Source organism: Bidens hawaiensis, unplaced genomic scaffold (genome assembly GCF_021521415.1).
Source record: "Bidens hawaiensis isolate Kalapana, Puna unplaced genomic scaffold, B.hawaiensis_p1.1 tig00033814_1, whole genome shotgun sequence".
Lineage (NCBI taxonomy): Eukaryota > Viridiplantae > Streptophyta > Magnoliopsida > Asterales > Asteraceae > Bidens > Bidens hawaiensis.
The window spans coordinates 60,446-78,858 of record NW_027495806.1 but is presented as its reverse complement, the minus strand read 5'-3'; the positions used below and the strand labels follow the sequence as shown (position 1 = coordinate 78,858).

The 18,413-nt window shown below is 32.5% G+C and overlaps 1 protein-coding gene and 2 pseudogenes across 2 annotated transcripts; all 3 read left to right on the top strand.

Annotated features, from left to right (window-relative positions):
- The first annotated feature begins 432 nt into the window (after positions 1-432).
- Positions 433-4,250, top strand: LOC143585306 (fatty acyl-CoA reductase 3-like). The gene is made up of 10 exons (XM_077067120.1): positions 433-641; positions 1,045-1,148; positions 1,726-1,928; positions 2,123-2,223; positions 2,354-2,549; positions 2,880-3,041; positions 3,132-3,213; positions 3,304-3,573; positions 3,693-3,820; positions 3,936-4,250. Exons 1-10 carry the CDS (start codon positions 563-565, stop codon positions 4,087-4,089), a joined length of 1,479 nt encoding a protein of 492 aa, XP_076923235.1. The 5' UTR covers positions 433-562; the 3' UTR covers positions 4,090-4,250.
- Positions 4,251-6,375: 2,125 nt separating this feature from the next.
- Positions 6,376-9,889, top strand: LOC143585314 (fatty acyl-CoA reductase 3-like; annotated as a pseudogene).
- Positions 9,890-12,216: 2,327 nt separating this feature from the next.
- On the top strand, positions 12,217-15,476 carry LOC143585303 (fatty acyl-CoA reductase 3-like; annotated as a pseudogene). The gene is made up of 9 exons (XR_013144531.1): positions 12,217-12,373; positions 12,453-12,556; positions 13,377-13,577; positions 13,772-13,872; positions 14,003-14,198; positions 14,531-14,692; positions 14,783-14,864; positions 14,955-15,224; positions 15,344-15,476. The product of XR_013144531.1 is annotated as a fatty acyl-CoA reductase 3-like (transcript).
- The last annotated feature ends 2,937 nt before the right edge of the window (positions 15,477-18,413 follow it).

Genomic DNA, 18,413 nt, shown 5'->3' with positions numbered 1-18,413 from the left:
GTGTATCAAACTGTGGATGATACATTGCAACTCTCCGAGTATATTTTTCAAAGTCCAGACCCAAATTTTTTAAAAAAGTAAAATATATATATATTGCAATTTATATTTAGTACACGTCACAAGTAAAATGAGTATTTTTTTTAGATTTGTATTCTTATATTAAAATAATAATTAATGTAAATGACATGGCATGCTTAATGCGTTAAATAAATTCATACTCGTTCGTTATATTGTGGTTTAACCATCGAGACGTATTGATATTTTTTATTAGATTACGTGGAAAGCATACCGTGAATGTGAAGCACCGAAATGTCCGATTGTCTTTACCAAACAATCTATAAAACATTGATTGGGTGTGCTCTTTCATTACTCACCACTTGTCAACTTCCTTCATCCTTTCTCACCTTAACCTATCTTTATATATTGCTTGTGTCCTATTTTCTTCTTCACCAATTTCCCTACAACTCCCTCTCTCTCTCTACAAACTACTTTGTTCTTACTCAATCTCTTTCTCACTCTCTCTACAAAGTCTTTGTGTTCTTGTTTGCCATACTAGCAACTAATGGAGTTGGATAGCATTCTTGGTTTTCTTGATAACAAGACCATTTTAATCACTGGCGCCACTGGTTTTCTTGCTAAAAGTAGCATCTCTCTCTCTCTCTCTCGCTCTTTCTCTCTAGATCTCTCTCTCTCTCTCTCTATATATATATATGTGTGTGTGGATAGGTTACTTCACTAGAGAATGATAAAAAAAGTAAAGAACCGGGTGTGTTTCACTTGTAAATAATCATAAAATTTTAATTTTACATACTTTTAAAATTCATTTTTTACTTCTACTTCTACATATGTTTATACGCAAAAGTTTGTAAAAAATTTATGCAAACAATATTTTTTTTTGTGTAAAAATGAGTTCTTTTATGATATTTTTATATATAAAACTCAGGGTTCTTTGGTTATAAATTTTTTTGTTTACTTAATGAACCTCCCCTTATAAGTATATATGTAATGTTTTTTCACAAATTGTCGTGTTGTGTGCGTTTGTAGTATTTGTGGAGAAGATACTAAGAGTTCAACCGAACGTGAAAAAGTTGTATCTTCTTGTGAGGGCTAGTGATGCCAAATCCGCTTTGCAACGTTTCAACAAGGAGGTATGTATATATATCGTTTTTTAAAGTATATACACATTTGTCTCAGTACATAAGAGTTTGGTATACTTAATTCGTGTTTGGTGAGGTTTGTTTTGCCGATATTGTTTCTTACGATTAAGAATAATATTGCACAATTAGATACAAGATGATCATATTGCCTTCTTAAAATGCCTCGCTATAAAATCATTATTTCAATCCACTTTAAGAGTTATGTATATATGTATGGATCTACGTATGCATGCATGTAACTACTTTTTTAGGCAGAGTTTAATTATATCTTTTAGTCGAACAACTATAACACTGTTTGTTTGAACTTTGAAACGCTGTTGTTTTACAGAATCCAAGACTTGTTACGAAATCTGTCTCTTCGTTTCAGGAAATTGATATTGGTTACCTACAAATATATATATATATATATATATATATATATATATATATAATGGTATATGAATACTAAATGAAATAATAAAATGAAAACTCACAAACTTTTCAAAGTTAGCTGACCAGACTATTAATTAATAATAATATAATAATATTTCATTACATTCTTAAAAGCAATTATTAAAATTGTCTTCAGGCTGTGGCAAAGGACTTGTTCAATATCTTGAAAGAGAAGTATGGTACAAATCTGCAGTCTTTCTTGTCGGAAAAGGTAACTCCGGTCGCCGGAGACATCACCTATGAAAATTTGGGAATAAAAGACCCTGGCTTGATTAAAGAGATGTGGGGAAATATTGATGTTGTTGTCAATGTGGCTGCCACTACCAACTTTGATGAAAGGTACAACTACTATATATTTTCAAGTTAAATATAAATTACTGATTAATTAATAGTTAACTTACAATAAATACTTATTTTGAGAACTTTATTTGTGTTGTGTGCTAACCAAATTTTATTATTTTAAGAACAATTTATATAGATTTGAGAAGAGTTAACTAGAATGATTTTGATTCTTTTCATTTGATTTATTGTAGATACGACGTTGCATTAGCTTTGAATACGTTTGGAGCCAAAAATGTTTTAAATTTTGCTGCCAAATGTGATAAAATAAAGTTGCTTCTTCACGTATCCACTGGTTAGTATGCATATATAGACTCGTTATTTTGAGTTATTTAAAATATGGTTCTATCGTATACATGCATTAACTATATGAATTTTACACACATATAACCATGATGATCGAATTTAAAATTGTGTTTGTTCAGCTTATGTATCCGGTGAGAAACCTGGGCTAATACTAGAAACTCCATATCATTTGGGAGAGGCGCTTAATGGTGCGCACGGGCTTGATATTAATACAGAGAAGAGGATCATTGAAGAAAGATTAAAAGAACTTAGTTATGATGAAACCGCTACTGATAAATCGATTACATTGGCCATGAAAGATCTTGGTATTGAAAGGTAAATAGAGTTTTGCTTTTTTTTTTCCCATCTATCCCCTCAAAAAACATAGCAAGAAATTCTTTTCAGGTTTGACTCACCACTTACACTTTAAACTTATAAGCTGATAAACTTTATTTTTCTCTCTAAATCACCCTATACATATGGATCGATATTTTCCACCATGTTAGTGGTAACTTAGACCGATTATCTTGAAATCTATTGAGTAACTTTTTAATATCAAACTAAGTATATATTTTTTGTGTCTATAGGTATCCTATAACTAATTAATAGTCTTTATTAAAGGTATCAGTTTTTTTAATTACAACTTGATTTCATCCCTTTGTATAGAGCAAATAAATTTGGTTGGCCAAATACATATGTTTTTACAAAGGCATTAGGAGAAATGATGCTCGGACACTTGAAAGGAAACATGCCGTTAGTCATTCTTCGACCAACGATCATCACCAGCACCTACAAAGAACCCTTCCCCGGTTGGATCGAAGGCATAAGGTAAATAATTCCTCATTCTATTTCCTTTTAAATAAAAAGGTTAATTTATTTGATTAAAGTAATATTTTCATATGTATTCGAAAAATACAGAACAATTGATAGCTTAGCACTTGGTTATGGCAAGGGCCAATTATCATGCTTCCTCGGGGATCCTGAATCCGTAATTGACACGGTGGGTTCAATTTATACATCATCTTAGCTACTTAACTTATTTTCGTGATTGAAATTACTAACTATGAATGTGTAAAAAATAATTTGACAGATACCAGCGGACATGGTGGCGAATGCTATGATCGCGACAATGGCAGCGCATGCAAATCAAGCATCATGTGAAATAATATATCATGTTGGATCGTCTGTGTCTAACCCACTAAAATACAAATCAATTCAACAAAGTGGGTATAATTATTTTTCAAAGCATCCCATGATCAACAAAGAAGGCAAAGCAGTTATAGTTAGCAATGTTAAGGTGTTGAACTCCATGGCTAGCTTTCAAAGATACTTTTCTCTTCGTTATCTGATTCCATTACAGGTTAATCCACATGCTCATACATTGACTTTAGGACCATCAGTAATTTTACAACTAAGTGCTGTTGTTCATCATGTATTGATGAATTTTTATATATAAATGTATGGACTGCATGTTTTCAGGGTTTGCAAGCTGTGAATGCAACATTATGTCATGCTCTCAATGGAACTTATACAAATCTTAAAAGAAAGACCAATTTTGTGTTGCGGCTGGTGGAGTTATACAAACCTTATTTGTTCTCAAAAAGCTTGTAAGTTAATTCTTAATCATACAATCACTTTTATTTTTTACAATAATTAATGAATAATGTTTACTTAATTAATTTCCCTGATAAGTTTTGAGCATTTCTTTCTTTCTTTTGTTAGGTACGATGATATGAATACGGAAAAACTTCGTCAACTAGTAAGAGAAAACGAAATTGAAGCCGATATGTTCTATTTTGATCCTAAGACAATTAAATGGGACGTTTATTTCGAGCATACACACCTTCCTGGTGTTGTTAAACATGTATTTAAATGATTGCAGACCTCACGAAAACAAGGGATGTCGTATTTGTCACCATATTTTTTATTTTGTATGAATGTCATAAATTATGCTTTTCTTTATTGTTGTAACCGCGGGTGAACTGTAACATTAAGATACCGTGAAGAACATGCTATTGTATGCAATTTCTACCGTGTATAACAAATAGTGTATTATATGTTATCCTTTTAATTAAACGTGAACAAATGTTAACTAGAAAATGTCAGTTAATTATTAAATCTATTAACATGATCAACTAAAAACTAATGAATACAATTCAGATGGTTTGAAGACCAAGATAAAATAGTATACACAAGCGGAGTATTATATAAAAGCTACACATCATTTACAAGCGATTTGTTATAAAGAAAATGATTTTGAAACAACTCAGATGGTTTGAAGACCAAGATAAAATAGTGTTTTCTGCACTTATTAATTTTAGTACATAATTATATTGTGTTATCGTGCGACAGTGAAAAACTTTAGCAAGTTTAAAGTAGAAAAACATTTATATCTATCACCAATCAAACATTTCAAGGTTTAGGTGGTCCAAAATGTTAAATGTATAAAAGAGAAGGACTGAGATCGTAAATGCAACATAAAAAATTCATAAATTTTATTTAATAAAAATACCAAGAAAAAAAATATAAAAATCTTTAACTTTTCAAATAGTAGTATAAACACATGCATGTATTTATACTAGTTGTTAAAGTTTATGTAAATTATATAAAAATTATTGAAGCGTAAGTTTTAAGTTATTTTGTAAACATTATAAAGTTGTGTGCATGAAGTGTAAGTAATCAAAACTTTGATTTAGTTGAAAATAAAGTGAATAAAACCAGGAGGGCTATTTGGTCATTAATTGAAAGATGTACAAAAGTGGTAAGTCTATGAAAGTAGTAGAAACGATAAGAGAATGCCTAATGGAACTAGAAGGACTTATGTTTCCTGTTACGTTGAATGTTTTAACGTTAGGAGGATCTTGGGTATCGATTGGTTAGCCGAGTTTGAGGCTCAAATAGTATGTTGAAAGAAGATGATTCATCTTAAGACACGTGATGGTAATTCGGTAACCATTTATGGTGGGTATGTGATCATCTCCATGATCAAGGCAAGAAAGTAAATGAGGGTGCGGTGCTATCTGGCACATGTTCACTTCCGCCATTTGAAATGGCATGAGTGATTAATATTGGTCAAAAAGAAGAGAAAGTCTTGTAAATTGTCATAATTGTCAGTATTATTCACTTATGCCATTTGAAATGACATAAGTGAACAGTGTGGTCAAACACCTTGTCAGACATGTGTCAGAATATTACTATTCACTTCCGCCATTTAAAATGGAGAAAGTGCAATAAATGTATGGGCATACTATAAAGGGGTAAAAGTGGTGTTCCGCCATTTCAAATGGCGGAAGTCACTTATTTTCCACATTTAAAATGGCGGAACACCAGAAAAACCTCCAGATCACCAGACAATTTCTGGCACGCTCTACAACTAGTGTGGGTTCCGCCATTTCAAATGGCGGAACACCTAAAATCACAAAAAAAAATTCTCTCTCCTATAAATCATTTCTTCCCTTTCATTTTTCCTATATTTAAAATTTTTTCAATAAAAAAAGCAACCTCATTAGTATTTATTGAACCCGATTCATTGTCAACACATGCCACTAATGTACTTTAATCACTTTTCTTCAACAAACCAACCAATTATTGTTTTCTTCAACAAACACAATCGGCTCCATGTGCCTGATTTTGCCAACCAATTATAGCCAAATCAAGACCCATGTGTTGCTTATTTCATGTGATCTATGTATATATAACATCTAGAGGGATAAAAAATTGAAAACCCTACGTACGCACTTTAATGTCCTGAATTTTTCATACATAAATTATATGCCAAATCGATCAAACTCTTTTCAATTATATGGTTTTATTTTTTCTATAGCAATTAACATATCAACTTTTATATAGTATATGTCACGTACAATGATTTTTCTATATTTTTGTCTAAAGTATATATTATTAATCCAAAATTCTAAATTCAAATGATCACATAGCATGATTAAGAAACGTTAGGTAATTAACACATAAACAGATTTTACTTAACTTATAATGATGTGGTTTCACCATTGATACAATTTTCTTTTTTGTCTTATAAGTTTACGTAACACCGAAAATCCTGACTGTTTTTACCAAACCAGCGGCCACTTGCCAACGTGTACTCCCTCTAGCTTCCTTTCACACCTTAACCTATCCTTATATATCACTTGCGTCCTATCTTCTTCCTCACCAATTTCCCTACAACTCCCTCTCGATATCTACAAAGTCTTTGTGTTCTTGTTCTTGCTATATTTGCAACCAATGGAGATGGATAGCATTCTTGGTTTTCTTGATAACAAAACCATTTTAATCACCGGTGCCACTGGTTTTCTTGCTAAAAGTATTTCTTCTCTTTCGCTCTCTAAATAACTATATATGTATGTATAACGTTTTTCACAAACGTCATGTTGTTTGTGTAGTATTTGTGGAGAAGATACTAAGAGTTCAACCCAATGTGAATAAGTTATATCTTCTTGTGAGGGCTACTGATGCCAAATCCGCTTTGCAACGTTTTAATAAGGAGGTATATATTTATATCCATATATATCGATTGGTGTTAAGTATATATTTGTTATTTTAATACGTAAGGAGGTAAGTTGTGTTTTCATTTTTTTAGCGCGAACCAGACTTCGTTGTGTTGAGATTTGTGTCACGATTTTTTCTTATGGCTAAGAATAGTGTTGCACATTCAATACAAGTACAAGGTGTACCACATTGGGACAGTTGCCCTCCTTAATTTTTCCTTTTTAGTGTAACATACCCAAAAGTCTTGATCGTCTTCCATAAAATTTTGGTTTACTAGCCCCCATGAAAATAAATTCTCAGTCTGCCACTGAATACAAGATGATCGAATGGCTTCATTGTAATGTCTCACTTACGTCGGGATCATGAAATCATTTCTATATTTCAATCTACTTTTAAAGTCGTACGCATGCATGCACACACCTACCTCGATCTTAAAAGAGTTTTAGGGCATGGTTTAGTCGTAGTCAAACAACTTGAGAGAAGGTGTCGTCCCACTCCGAGCATCTCAGGGGTGGTTTTCGTCACCGTGGGGCTTAGCCACCTGCCAAGCCGCACCTCACCGGCCTACTTTTTCATAGCAACAGTTCTAAGAATTGGCACTTCAACTTATGTATAGATAGATATATTAATGAAAATAGAAACAAAACTTAAAAGTATTTTTTTACCTTGGTTGGTAAGGTGGTGAGGATGTAAAATAGGAGGTGAAAGGTTCAATATTTCTTTTAGAATGCAAAATTTAGATGTTCAAAAAAATAATAATAAATTTCACTAAAATCCTAAGAGAAACAACTAAATATAATGTTTCAAATTGTTTATAGGCCGTGGCAAAGGATTTATTCAATATCTTGAAAGAGAAGTATGGTACAAACCTGCAGTCTTTCTTGTCGGAAAAGGTAACTCCGGTCGCCGGAGACATCACCTATGAAAATTTGGGAATAAAAGACCCTGGCTTGATTAAAGAGGTGGGGAGATATTGATGTTGTTGTCAATGTAGCTGCCACCACCAACTTTGATGAAAGGTACAACTACTATATATTTTCAAGTTAAATATAAATTACTGATTAATTAATAGTTAACTTACAATAAATACTTATTTTGAGAACTTTATTTGTGTTGTGTGCTAACCAAATTTTATTATTTAAAGAACCATTTATATAGATTTGAGAAGAGTTAACTAGAATGATTTTGATTCTTTTCATTTGATTTATTGTAGATACGACGTTGCATTAGCTTTGAATACGTTTGGAGCCAAAAATGTTTTAAATTTTGCTGCCAAATGTGATAAAATAAAGTTGCTTCTTCACGTATCCACTGGTTAGTATGCATATATAGACTCGTTATTTTGAGTTATTTAAAATATGGTTCTATCGTATACATGCATTAACTATATGAATTTTACACACATATAACCATGATGATCGAATTTAAAATTGTGTTTGTTCAGCTTATGTATCCGGTGAGAAACCTGGGCTAATACTAGAAACTCCATATCATTTGGGAGAGGCGCTTAATGGTGCGCACGGGCTTGATATTAATACAGAGAAGAGGATCATTGAAGAAAGATTAAAAGAACTTAGTTATGATGAAACCGCTACTGATAAATCGATTACATTGGCCATGAAAGATCTTGGTATTGAAAGGTAAATAGAGTTTTGCTTTTTTTTTTCCCATCTATCCCCTCAAAAAACATAGCAAGAAATTCTTTTCAGGTTTGACTCACCACTTACACTTTAAACTTATAAGCTGATAAACTTTATTTTTCTCTCTAAATCACCCTATACATATGGATCGATATTTTCCACCATGTTTAGTGGTAACTTAGACCGATTATCTTGAAATCTATTGAGTAACTTTTTTAATATCAAACTAAGTATATATTTTTTGTGTCTATAGGTATCCTATAACTAATTAATAGTCTTTATTAAAGGTATCAGTTTTTTTAATTACAACTTGATTTCATCCCTTTGTATAGAGCAAATAAATTTGGTTGGCCAAATACATATGTTTTTACAAAGGCATTAGGAGAAATGATGCTCGGACACTTGAAAGGAAACATGCCGTTAGTCATTCTTCGACCAACGATCATCACCAGCACCTACAAAGAACCCTTCCCCGGTTGGATCGGAGGCATAAGGTAAATAATTCCTCATTCTATTTCCTTTTAAATAAAAAGGTTAATTTATTTGATTAATGTAATAATTTCATATGTATTCGAAAAATACAGAACAATTGATAGCTTAGCACTTGGTTATGGCAAGGGCCAATTATCATGCTTCCTCGGGGATCCTGAATCCGTAATTGACACGGTGGGTTCAATTTATACATCATCTTAGCTACTTAACTTATTTTCGTGATTGAAATTACTAACTATGAATGTGTAAAAAATAATTTGACAGATACCAGCGGACATGGTGGCGAATGCTATGATCGCGACAATGGCAGCGCATGCAAATCAAGCATCATGTGAAATAATATATCATGTTGGATCGTCTGTGTCTAACCCACTAAAATACAAATCAATTCAACAAAGTGGGTATAATTATTTTTCAAAGCATCCCATGATCAACAAAGAAGGCAAAGCAGTTATAGTTAGCAATGTTAAGGTGTTGAACTCCATGGCTAGCTTTCAAAGATACTTTTCTCTTCGTTATCTGATTCCATTACAGGTTAATCCACATGCTCATACATTGACTTTAGGACCATCAGTAATTTTACAACTAAGTGCTGTTGTTCATCATGTATTGATGAATTTTTATATATAAATGTATGGACTGCATGTTTTCAGGGTTTGCAAGCTGTGAATGCAACATTATGTCATGCTCTCAATACAAATCTTAAAAGAAAGACCAATTTTGTGTTGCGGCTGGTGGAGTTATACAAACCTTATTTGTTCTCAAAATGCTTGTAAGTTAATTCTTAATCATACAATCACTTTTATTTTTTACAATAATTAATGAATAATGTTTACTTAATTAATTTCCCTGATAAGTTTTGAGCATTTCTTTCTTTCTTTTGTTAGGTACGATGATATGAATACGGAAAAACTTCGTCAACTAGTAAGAGAAAACGAAATTGAAGCCGATATGTTCTATTTTGATCCTAAGACAATTAAATGGGACGTTTATTTCGAGCATACACACCTTCCTGGTGTTGTTAAACATGTATTTAAATGATTGCAGACCTCACGAAAACAAGGGATGTCGTATTTGTCACCATATTTTTTATTTTGTATGAATGTCATAAATTATGCTTTTCTTTATTGTTGTAACCGCGGGTGAACTGTAACATTAAGATACCGTGAAGAACATGCTATTGTATGCAATTTCTACCGTGTATAACAAATAGTGTATTATATGTTATCCTTTTAATTAAACGTGAACAAATGTTAACTAGAAAATGTCAGTTAATTATTAAATCTATTAACATGATCAACTAAAAACTAATGAATACAATTCAGATGGTTTGAAGACCAAGATAAAATAGTATACACAAGCGGAGTATTATATAAAAGCTACACATCATTTACAAGCGATTTGTTATAAAGAAAATGATTTTGAAACAACTCAGATGGTTTGAAGACCAAGATAAAATAGTGTTTTCTGCACTTATTAATTTTAGTACATAATTATATTGTGTTATCGTGTGACAGTGAAAAACTTTAGCAAGTTTAAAGTAGAAAAACATTTATATCTATCACCAATCAAACATTTCAAGGTTTAGGTGGACCAAAATGTTAAATGTATAAAAGAGAAGGACTGAGATCGTAAATGCAACATAAAAAATTCATAAATTTTATTTAATAAAAATACCAAGAAAAAAAATATAAAAATCTTTAACTTTTCAAATAGTAGTATAAACACATGCATGTATTTATACTAGTTGTTAAAGTTTATGTAAATTATATAAAAATTATTGAAGCGTAAGTTTTAAGTTATTTTGTAAACATTATAAAGTTGTGTGCATGAAGTGTAAGTAATCAAAACTTTGATTTAGTTGAAAATAAAGTGAATAAAACCAGGAGGGCTATTTGGTCATTAATTGAAAGATGTACAAAAGTGGTAAGTCTATGAAAATAGTAGAAACGATAAGAGAATGCCTAATGGAACTAGAAGGACTTATGTTTCCTGTTACGTTGAATGTTTTAACGTTAGGAGGATCTTGGGTATCGATTGGTTAGCCGAGTTTGAGGCTCAAATAGTATGTTGAAAGAAGATGATTCATCTTAAGACACGTGATGGTAATTCGGTAACCATTTATGGTGGGTATGTGATCATCTCCATGATCAAGGCAAGAAAGTAAATGAGGGTGCGGTGCTATCTGGCACATGTTCACTTCCGCCATTTGAAATGGCATGAGTGATTAATATTGGTCAAAAAGAAGAGAAAGTCTTGTAAATTGTCATAATTGTCAGTATTATTCACTTATGCCATTTGAAATGACATAAGTGAACAGTGTGGTCAAACACCTTGTCAGACATGTGTCAGAATATTACTATTCACTTCCGCCATTTAAAATGGAGAAAGTGCAATAAATGTATGGGCTGACTATAAAGGGGTAAAAGTGGTGTTCCGCCATTTCAAATGGCGGAAGTCACTTATTTTCCACATTTAAAATGGCGGAACACCAGAAAAACCTCCAGATCACCAGACAATTTCTGGCACGCTCTACAACTAGTGTGGGTTCCGCCATTTCAAATGGCGGAACACCTAAAATCACAAAAAAAAATTCTCTCTCCTATAAATCATTTCTTCCCTTTCATTTTTCCTATATTTAAATTTTTTCAATAAAAAAAGCAACCTCATTAGTATTTATTGAACCCGATTCATTGTCAACACATGCCACTAATGTACTTTAATCACTTTTCTTCAACAAACCAACCAATTATTGTTTTCTTCAACAAACACAATCGGCTCCATGTGCCTGATTTTGCCAACCAATTATAGCCAAATCAAGACCCATGTGTTGCTTATTTCATGTGATCTATGTATATATAACATCTAGAGGGATAAAAAATTGAAAACCCTACGTACGCACTTTAATGTCCTGAATTTTTCATACATAAATTATATGCCAAATCGATCAAACTCTTTTCAATTATATGGTTTTATTTTTTCTATAGCAATTAACATATCAACTTTTATATAGTATATGTCACGTACAATGATTTTTCTATATTTTTGTCTAAAGTATATATTATTAATCCAAAATTCTAAATTCAAATGATCACATAGCATGATTAAGAAACGTTAGGTAATTAACACATAAACAGATTTTACTTAACTTATAATGATGTGGTTTCACCATTGATACAATTTTCTTTTTTGTCTTATAAGTTTACGTAACACCGAAAATCCTGACTGTTTTTACCAAACCAAGTGGCAAAACATTAATTGGGTGTACTCCTTCATAACTCACCACCGGCCACTTGCCAACGTGTACTCCCTCTAGCTTCCTTTCACACCTTAACCTATCCTTATATATCACTTGCGTCCTATCTTCTTCCTCACCAATTTCCCTACAACTCCCTCTCGATATCTACAAAGTCTTTGTGTTCTTGTTCTTGCTATATTTGCAACCAATGGAGATGGATAGCATTCTTGGTTTTCTTGATAACAAAACCATTTTAATCACCGGTGCCACTGGTTTTCTTGCTAAAAGTATTTCTTCTCTTTCGCTCTCTAAATAACTATATATGTATGTATAACGTTTTTCACAAACGTCATGTTGTTTGTGTAGTATTTGTGGAGAAGATACTAAGAGTTCAACCCAATGTGAATAAGTTATATCTTCTTGTGAGGGCTACTGATGCCAAATCCGCTTTGCAACGTTTTAATAAGGAGGTATATATTTATATCCATATATATCGATTGGTGTTAAGTATATATTTGTTATTTTAATACGTAAGGAGGTAAGTTGTGTTTTCATTTTTTTAGCGCGAACCAGACTTCGTTGTGTTGAGATTTGTGTCACGATTTTTTCTTATGGCTAAGAATAGTGTTGCACATTCAATACAAGTACAAGGTGTACCACATTGGGACAGTTGCCCTCCTTAATTTTTCCTTTTTAGTGTAACATACCCAAAAGTCTTGATCGTCTTCCATAAAATTTTGGTTTACTAGCCCCCATGAAAATAAATTCTCAGTCTGCCACTGAATACAAGATGATCGAATGGCTTCATTGTAATGTCTCACTTACGTCGGGATCATGAAATCATTTCTATATTTCAATCTACTTTTAAAGTCGTACGCATGCATGCACACACCTACCTCGATCTTAAAAGAGTTTTAGGGCATGGTTTAGTCGTAGTCAAACAACTTGAGAGAAGGTGTCGTCCCACTCCGAGCATCTCAGGGGTGGTTTTCGTCACCGTGGGGCTTAGCCACCTGCCAAGCCGCACCTCACCGGCCTACTTTTTCATAGCAACAGTTCTAAGAATTGGCACTTCAACTTATGTATAGATAGATATATTAATGAAAATAGAAACAAAACTTAAAAGTATTTTTTTACCTTGGTTGGTAAGGTGGTGAGGATGTAAAATAGGAGGTGAAAGGTTCAATATTTCTTTTAGAATGCAAAATTTAGATGTTCAAAAAAATAATAATAAATTTCACTAAAATCCTAAGAGAAACAACTAAATATAATGTTTCAAATTGTTTATAGGCCGTGGCAAAGGATTTATTCAATATCTTGAAAGAGAAGTATGGTACAAACCTGCAGTCTTTCTTGTCGGAAAAGGTAACTCCGGTCGCCGGAGACATCACCTATGAAAATTTGGGAATAAAAGACCCTGGCTTGATTAAAGAGGTGGGGAGATATTGATGTTGTTGTCAATGTAGCTGCCACCACCAACTTTGATGAAAGGTACAACTACTATATATTTTCAAGTTAAATATAAATTACTGATTAATTAATAGTTAACTTACAATAAATACTTATTTTGAGAACTTTATTTGTGTTGTGTGCTAACCAAATTTTATTATTTTAAGAACCATTTATATAGATTTGAGAAGAGTTAACTAGAATGATTTTGATTCTTTTCATTTGATTTATTGTAGATACGACGTTGCATTAGCTTTGAATACGTTTGGAGCCAAAAATGTTTTAAATTTTGCTGCCAAATGTGATAAAATAAAGTTGCTTCTTCACGTATCCACTGGTTAGTATGCATATATAGACTCGTTATTTTGAGTTATTTAAAATATGGTTCTATCGTATACATGCATTAACTATATGAATTTTACACACATATAACCATGATGATCGAATTTAAAATTGTGTTTGTTCAGCTTATGTATCCGGTGAGAAACCTGGGCTAATACTAGAAACTCCATATCATTTGGGAGAGGCGCTTAATGGTGCGCACGGGCTTGATATTAATACAGAGAAGAGGATCATTGAAGAAAGATTAAAAGAACTTAGTTATGATGAAACCGCTACTGATAAATCGATTACATTGGCCATGAAAGATCTTGGTATTGAAAGGTAAATAGAGTTTTGCTTTTTTTTTTTCCCATCTATCCCCTCAAAAAACATAGCAAGAAATTCTTTTCAGGTTTGACTCACCACTTACACTTTAAACTTATAAGCTGATAAACTTTATTTTTCTCTCTAAATCACCCTATACATATGGATCGATATTTTCCACCATGTTAGTGGTAACTTAGACCGATTATCTTGAAATCTATTGAGTAACTTTTTTAATATCAAACTAAGTATATATTTTTTGTGTCTATAGGTATCCTATAACTAATTAATAGTCTTTATTAAAGGTATCAGTTTTTTTAATTACAACTTGATTTCATCCCTTTGTATAGAGCAAATAAATTTGGTTGGCCAAATACATATGTTTTTACAAAGGCATTAGGAGAAATGATGCTCGGACACTTGAAAGGAAACATGCCGTTAGTCATTCTTCGACCAACGATCATCACCAGCACCTACAAAGAACCCTTCCCCGGTTGGATCGGAGGCATAAGGTAAATAATTCCTCATTCTATTTCCTTTTAAATAAAAAGGTTAATTTATTTGATTAATGTAATAATTTCATATGTATTCGAAAAATACAGAACAATTGATAGCTTAGCACTTGGTTATGGCAAGGGCCAATTATCATGCTTCCTCGGGGATCCTGAATCCGTAATTGACACGGTGGGTTCAATTTATACATCATCTTAGCTACTTAACTTATTTTCGTGATTGAAATTACTAACTATGAATGTGTAAAAAATAATTTGACAGATACCAGCGGACATGGTGGCGAATGCTATGATCGCGACAATGGCAGCGCATGCAAATCAAGCATCATGTGAAATAATATATCATGTTGGATCGTCTGTGTCTAACCCACTAAAATACAAATCAATTCAACAAAGTGGGTATAATTATTTTTCAAAGCATCCCATGATCAACAAAGAAGGCAAAGCAGTTATAGTTAGCAATGTTAAGGTGTTGAACTCCATGGCTAGCTTTCAAAGATACTTTTCTCTTCGTTATCTGATTCCATTACAGGTTAATCCACATGCTCATACATTGACTTTAGGACCATCAGTAATTTTACAACTAAGTGCTGTTGTTCATCATGTATTGATGAATTTTTATATATAAATGTATGGACTGCATGTTTTCAGGGTTTGCAAGCTGTGAATGCAACATTATGTCATGCTCTCAATGGAACTTATACAAATCTTAAAAGAAAGACCAATTTTGTGTTGCGGCTGGTGGAGTTATACAAACCTTATTTGTTCTCAAAATGCTTGTAAGTTAATTCTTAATCATACAATCACTTTTATTTTTTACAATAATTAATGAATAATGTTTACTTAATTAATTTCCCTGATAAGTTTTGAGCATTTCTTTCTTTCTTTTGTTAGGTACGATGATATGAATACGGAAAAACTTCGTCAACTAGTAAGAGAAAACGAAATTGAAGCCGATATGTTCTATTTTGATCCTAAGACAATTAAATGGGACGTTTATTTCGAGCATACACACCTTCCTGGTGTTGTTAAACATGTATTTAAATGATTGCAGACCTCACGAAAACAAGGGATGTCGTATTTGTCACCATATTTTTTATTTTGTATGAATGTCATAAATTATGCTTTTCTTTATTGTTGTAACCGCGGGTGAACTGTAACATTAAGATACCGTGAAGAACATGCTATTGTATGCAATTTCTACCGTGTATAACAAATAGTGTATTATATGTTATCCTTTTAATTAAACGTGAACAAATGTTAACTAGAAAATGTCAGTTAATTATTAAATCTATTAACATGATCAACTAAAAACTAATGAATACAATTCAGATGGTTTGAAGACCAAGATAAAATAGTATACACAAGCGGAGTATTATATAAAAGCTACACATCATTTACAAGCGATTTGTTATAAAGAAAATGATTTTGAAACAACTCAGATGGTTTGAAGACCAAGATAAAATAGTGTTTTCTGCACTTATTAATTTTAGTACATAATTATATTGTGTTATCGTGTGACAGTGAAAAACTTTAGCAAGTTTAAAGTAGAAAAACATTTATATCTATCACCAATCAAACATTTCAAGGTTTAGGTGGTCCAAAATGTTAAATGTATAAAAGAGAAGGACTGAGATCGTAAATGCAACATAAAAAATTCATAAATTTTATTTAATAAAAATACCAAGAAAAAAAATATAAAAATCTTTAACTTTTCAAATAGTAGTATAAACACATGCATGTATTTATACTAGTTGTTAAATTTTATGTAAATTATATAAAAATTATTGAAGCGTAAGTTTTAAGTTATTTTGTAAACATTATAAAGTTGTGTGCATGAAGTGTAAGTAATCAAAACTTTGATTTAGTTGAAAATAAAGTGAATAAAACCAGGAGGGCTATTTGTTCATTAATTGAAAGATGTACAAAAGTGGTAAGTCTATGAAAGTAGTAGAAACGATAAGAGAATGCCTAATGGAACTAGAAGGACTTATGTTTCCTGTTACGTTGAATGTTTTAACGTTAGGAGGATCTTGGGTATCGATTGGTTAGCCGAGTTTGAGGCTCAAATAGTATGTTGAAAGAAGATGATTCATCTTAAGACACGTGATGGTAATTCGGTAACCATTTATGGTGGGTATGTGATCATCTCCATGATCAAGGCAAGAAAGTAAATGAGGGTGCGGTGCTATCTGGCATATGTTTTCCACACGAAAGTAGAGATGCAAGGGATACATGCTATTCTCGTGGCAATAGACTTATCAAAGGTATTTCTTAAGGATCTTACAGGAGTCCGTCAAATCAGGAGATTAAATTTTATATTGATACTTTATTTGGAGCTCAGCCATCATGAAAGCATCATATCGCCTAATTCTATTAGAAATGAAAGAGTTAATAACCTAACTACAGGACCTCCTAGATAAGGGTTTCATTGGTCTGAGCAGTTCTCCATGTGGTCGTCTAGTGTTGTTTGTTAAGAAAAGGATGACAATATGTTAATGTGCATTGCCTAGATAGTTGAACAAAGAACAAGCATCCGTTTTCATGGATCAATGATCTGATTGACCAGTTGCATGAAGTAAGATGGTTTTTCATAATAGACTTAATGTCCAGTTACCGATAGTTAAAGGTTAGAGAAGCATATATGTATCGAAGATGACGTTTCGCACGCTATACGGACATTACATGTCTCTTGTGATACCATTTGGACTTGCTAATGCCTCTGCAACATTTATAGATTTGATAAATTGGGAAACTAGACCGGTGCTAAATATATCGATCATTGTGTTCATCGACGACATACTGATTTACTCAAGGATAGAAAAATCATGTGTTTCAGCTTAGGGAAGTGTTGGAAACGTTATCAAAGGATATCTTGTATGCTAAGTTCTCCAAGTATGCCTTTTGTCTACTTGAAGTTATGTTTATTGGACGGGTTAACAACCAAAACAAAAACATGGTGGCTCCCGCCGAAGCTGAAGTAGTGAGGGATTGAAAAGCTCCAAGGATGCCAATAGAGATATATAGTTTCTTAGGACCGGTGGGTTATTATCAAAGGTTCATTTAGGACTTATCGAATATAGCTTTTCCTTTGACTAATTTACTTTGGAAAGAAGTAAATTAAGTTCGATGGGGGGGGGACTGTGCATATATATATATATATGTGTGTGTGTGTGCGCGCGCGCGCGTTCAAAAAGTTAAGAATAGGCTTACCCAAACACCTGTATTGGTCATCCTGATACCGAAAAGACTTGGTGATTTGTTCGGATGCCTCATACCAAGGATTGGGTTGTGTACTCATTGTAACAGGGAAATGTGAGCCTATGTTTCATGATAGTTAAAGTTTATAAAGTGAATTCTCTAACTCATGGTTTCGAACAGGCAGTAATTGTGTTCACATTAAATATTTAGAGACATTATCTCTGCGTAACTAAGTGCACAATAAACACATATCACAAATTAGTTTGAAGTATTTTCTTGAATAAAAGAACCTAAATATGAGAAAAAGACATTGTTGGTATTGATAAGGAATATGATTGTGAAATCATATATCATCCGTGAAAGGCTAATGTGTTTGCCGACCAATTAAGCCAAAAGGAAAAACAGACTCTTGCAAAGGTAAAATCTTATTATAAGTTGCTGTTAACATCGATTTTATGGAACAAATTAGAAGAGCTCAATTACAGGCCCTGACAGAATAGAACGTGAAACAAGAAAGGCT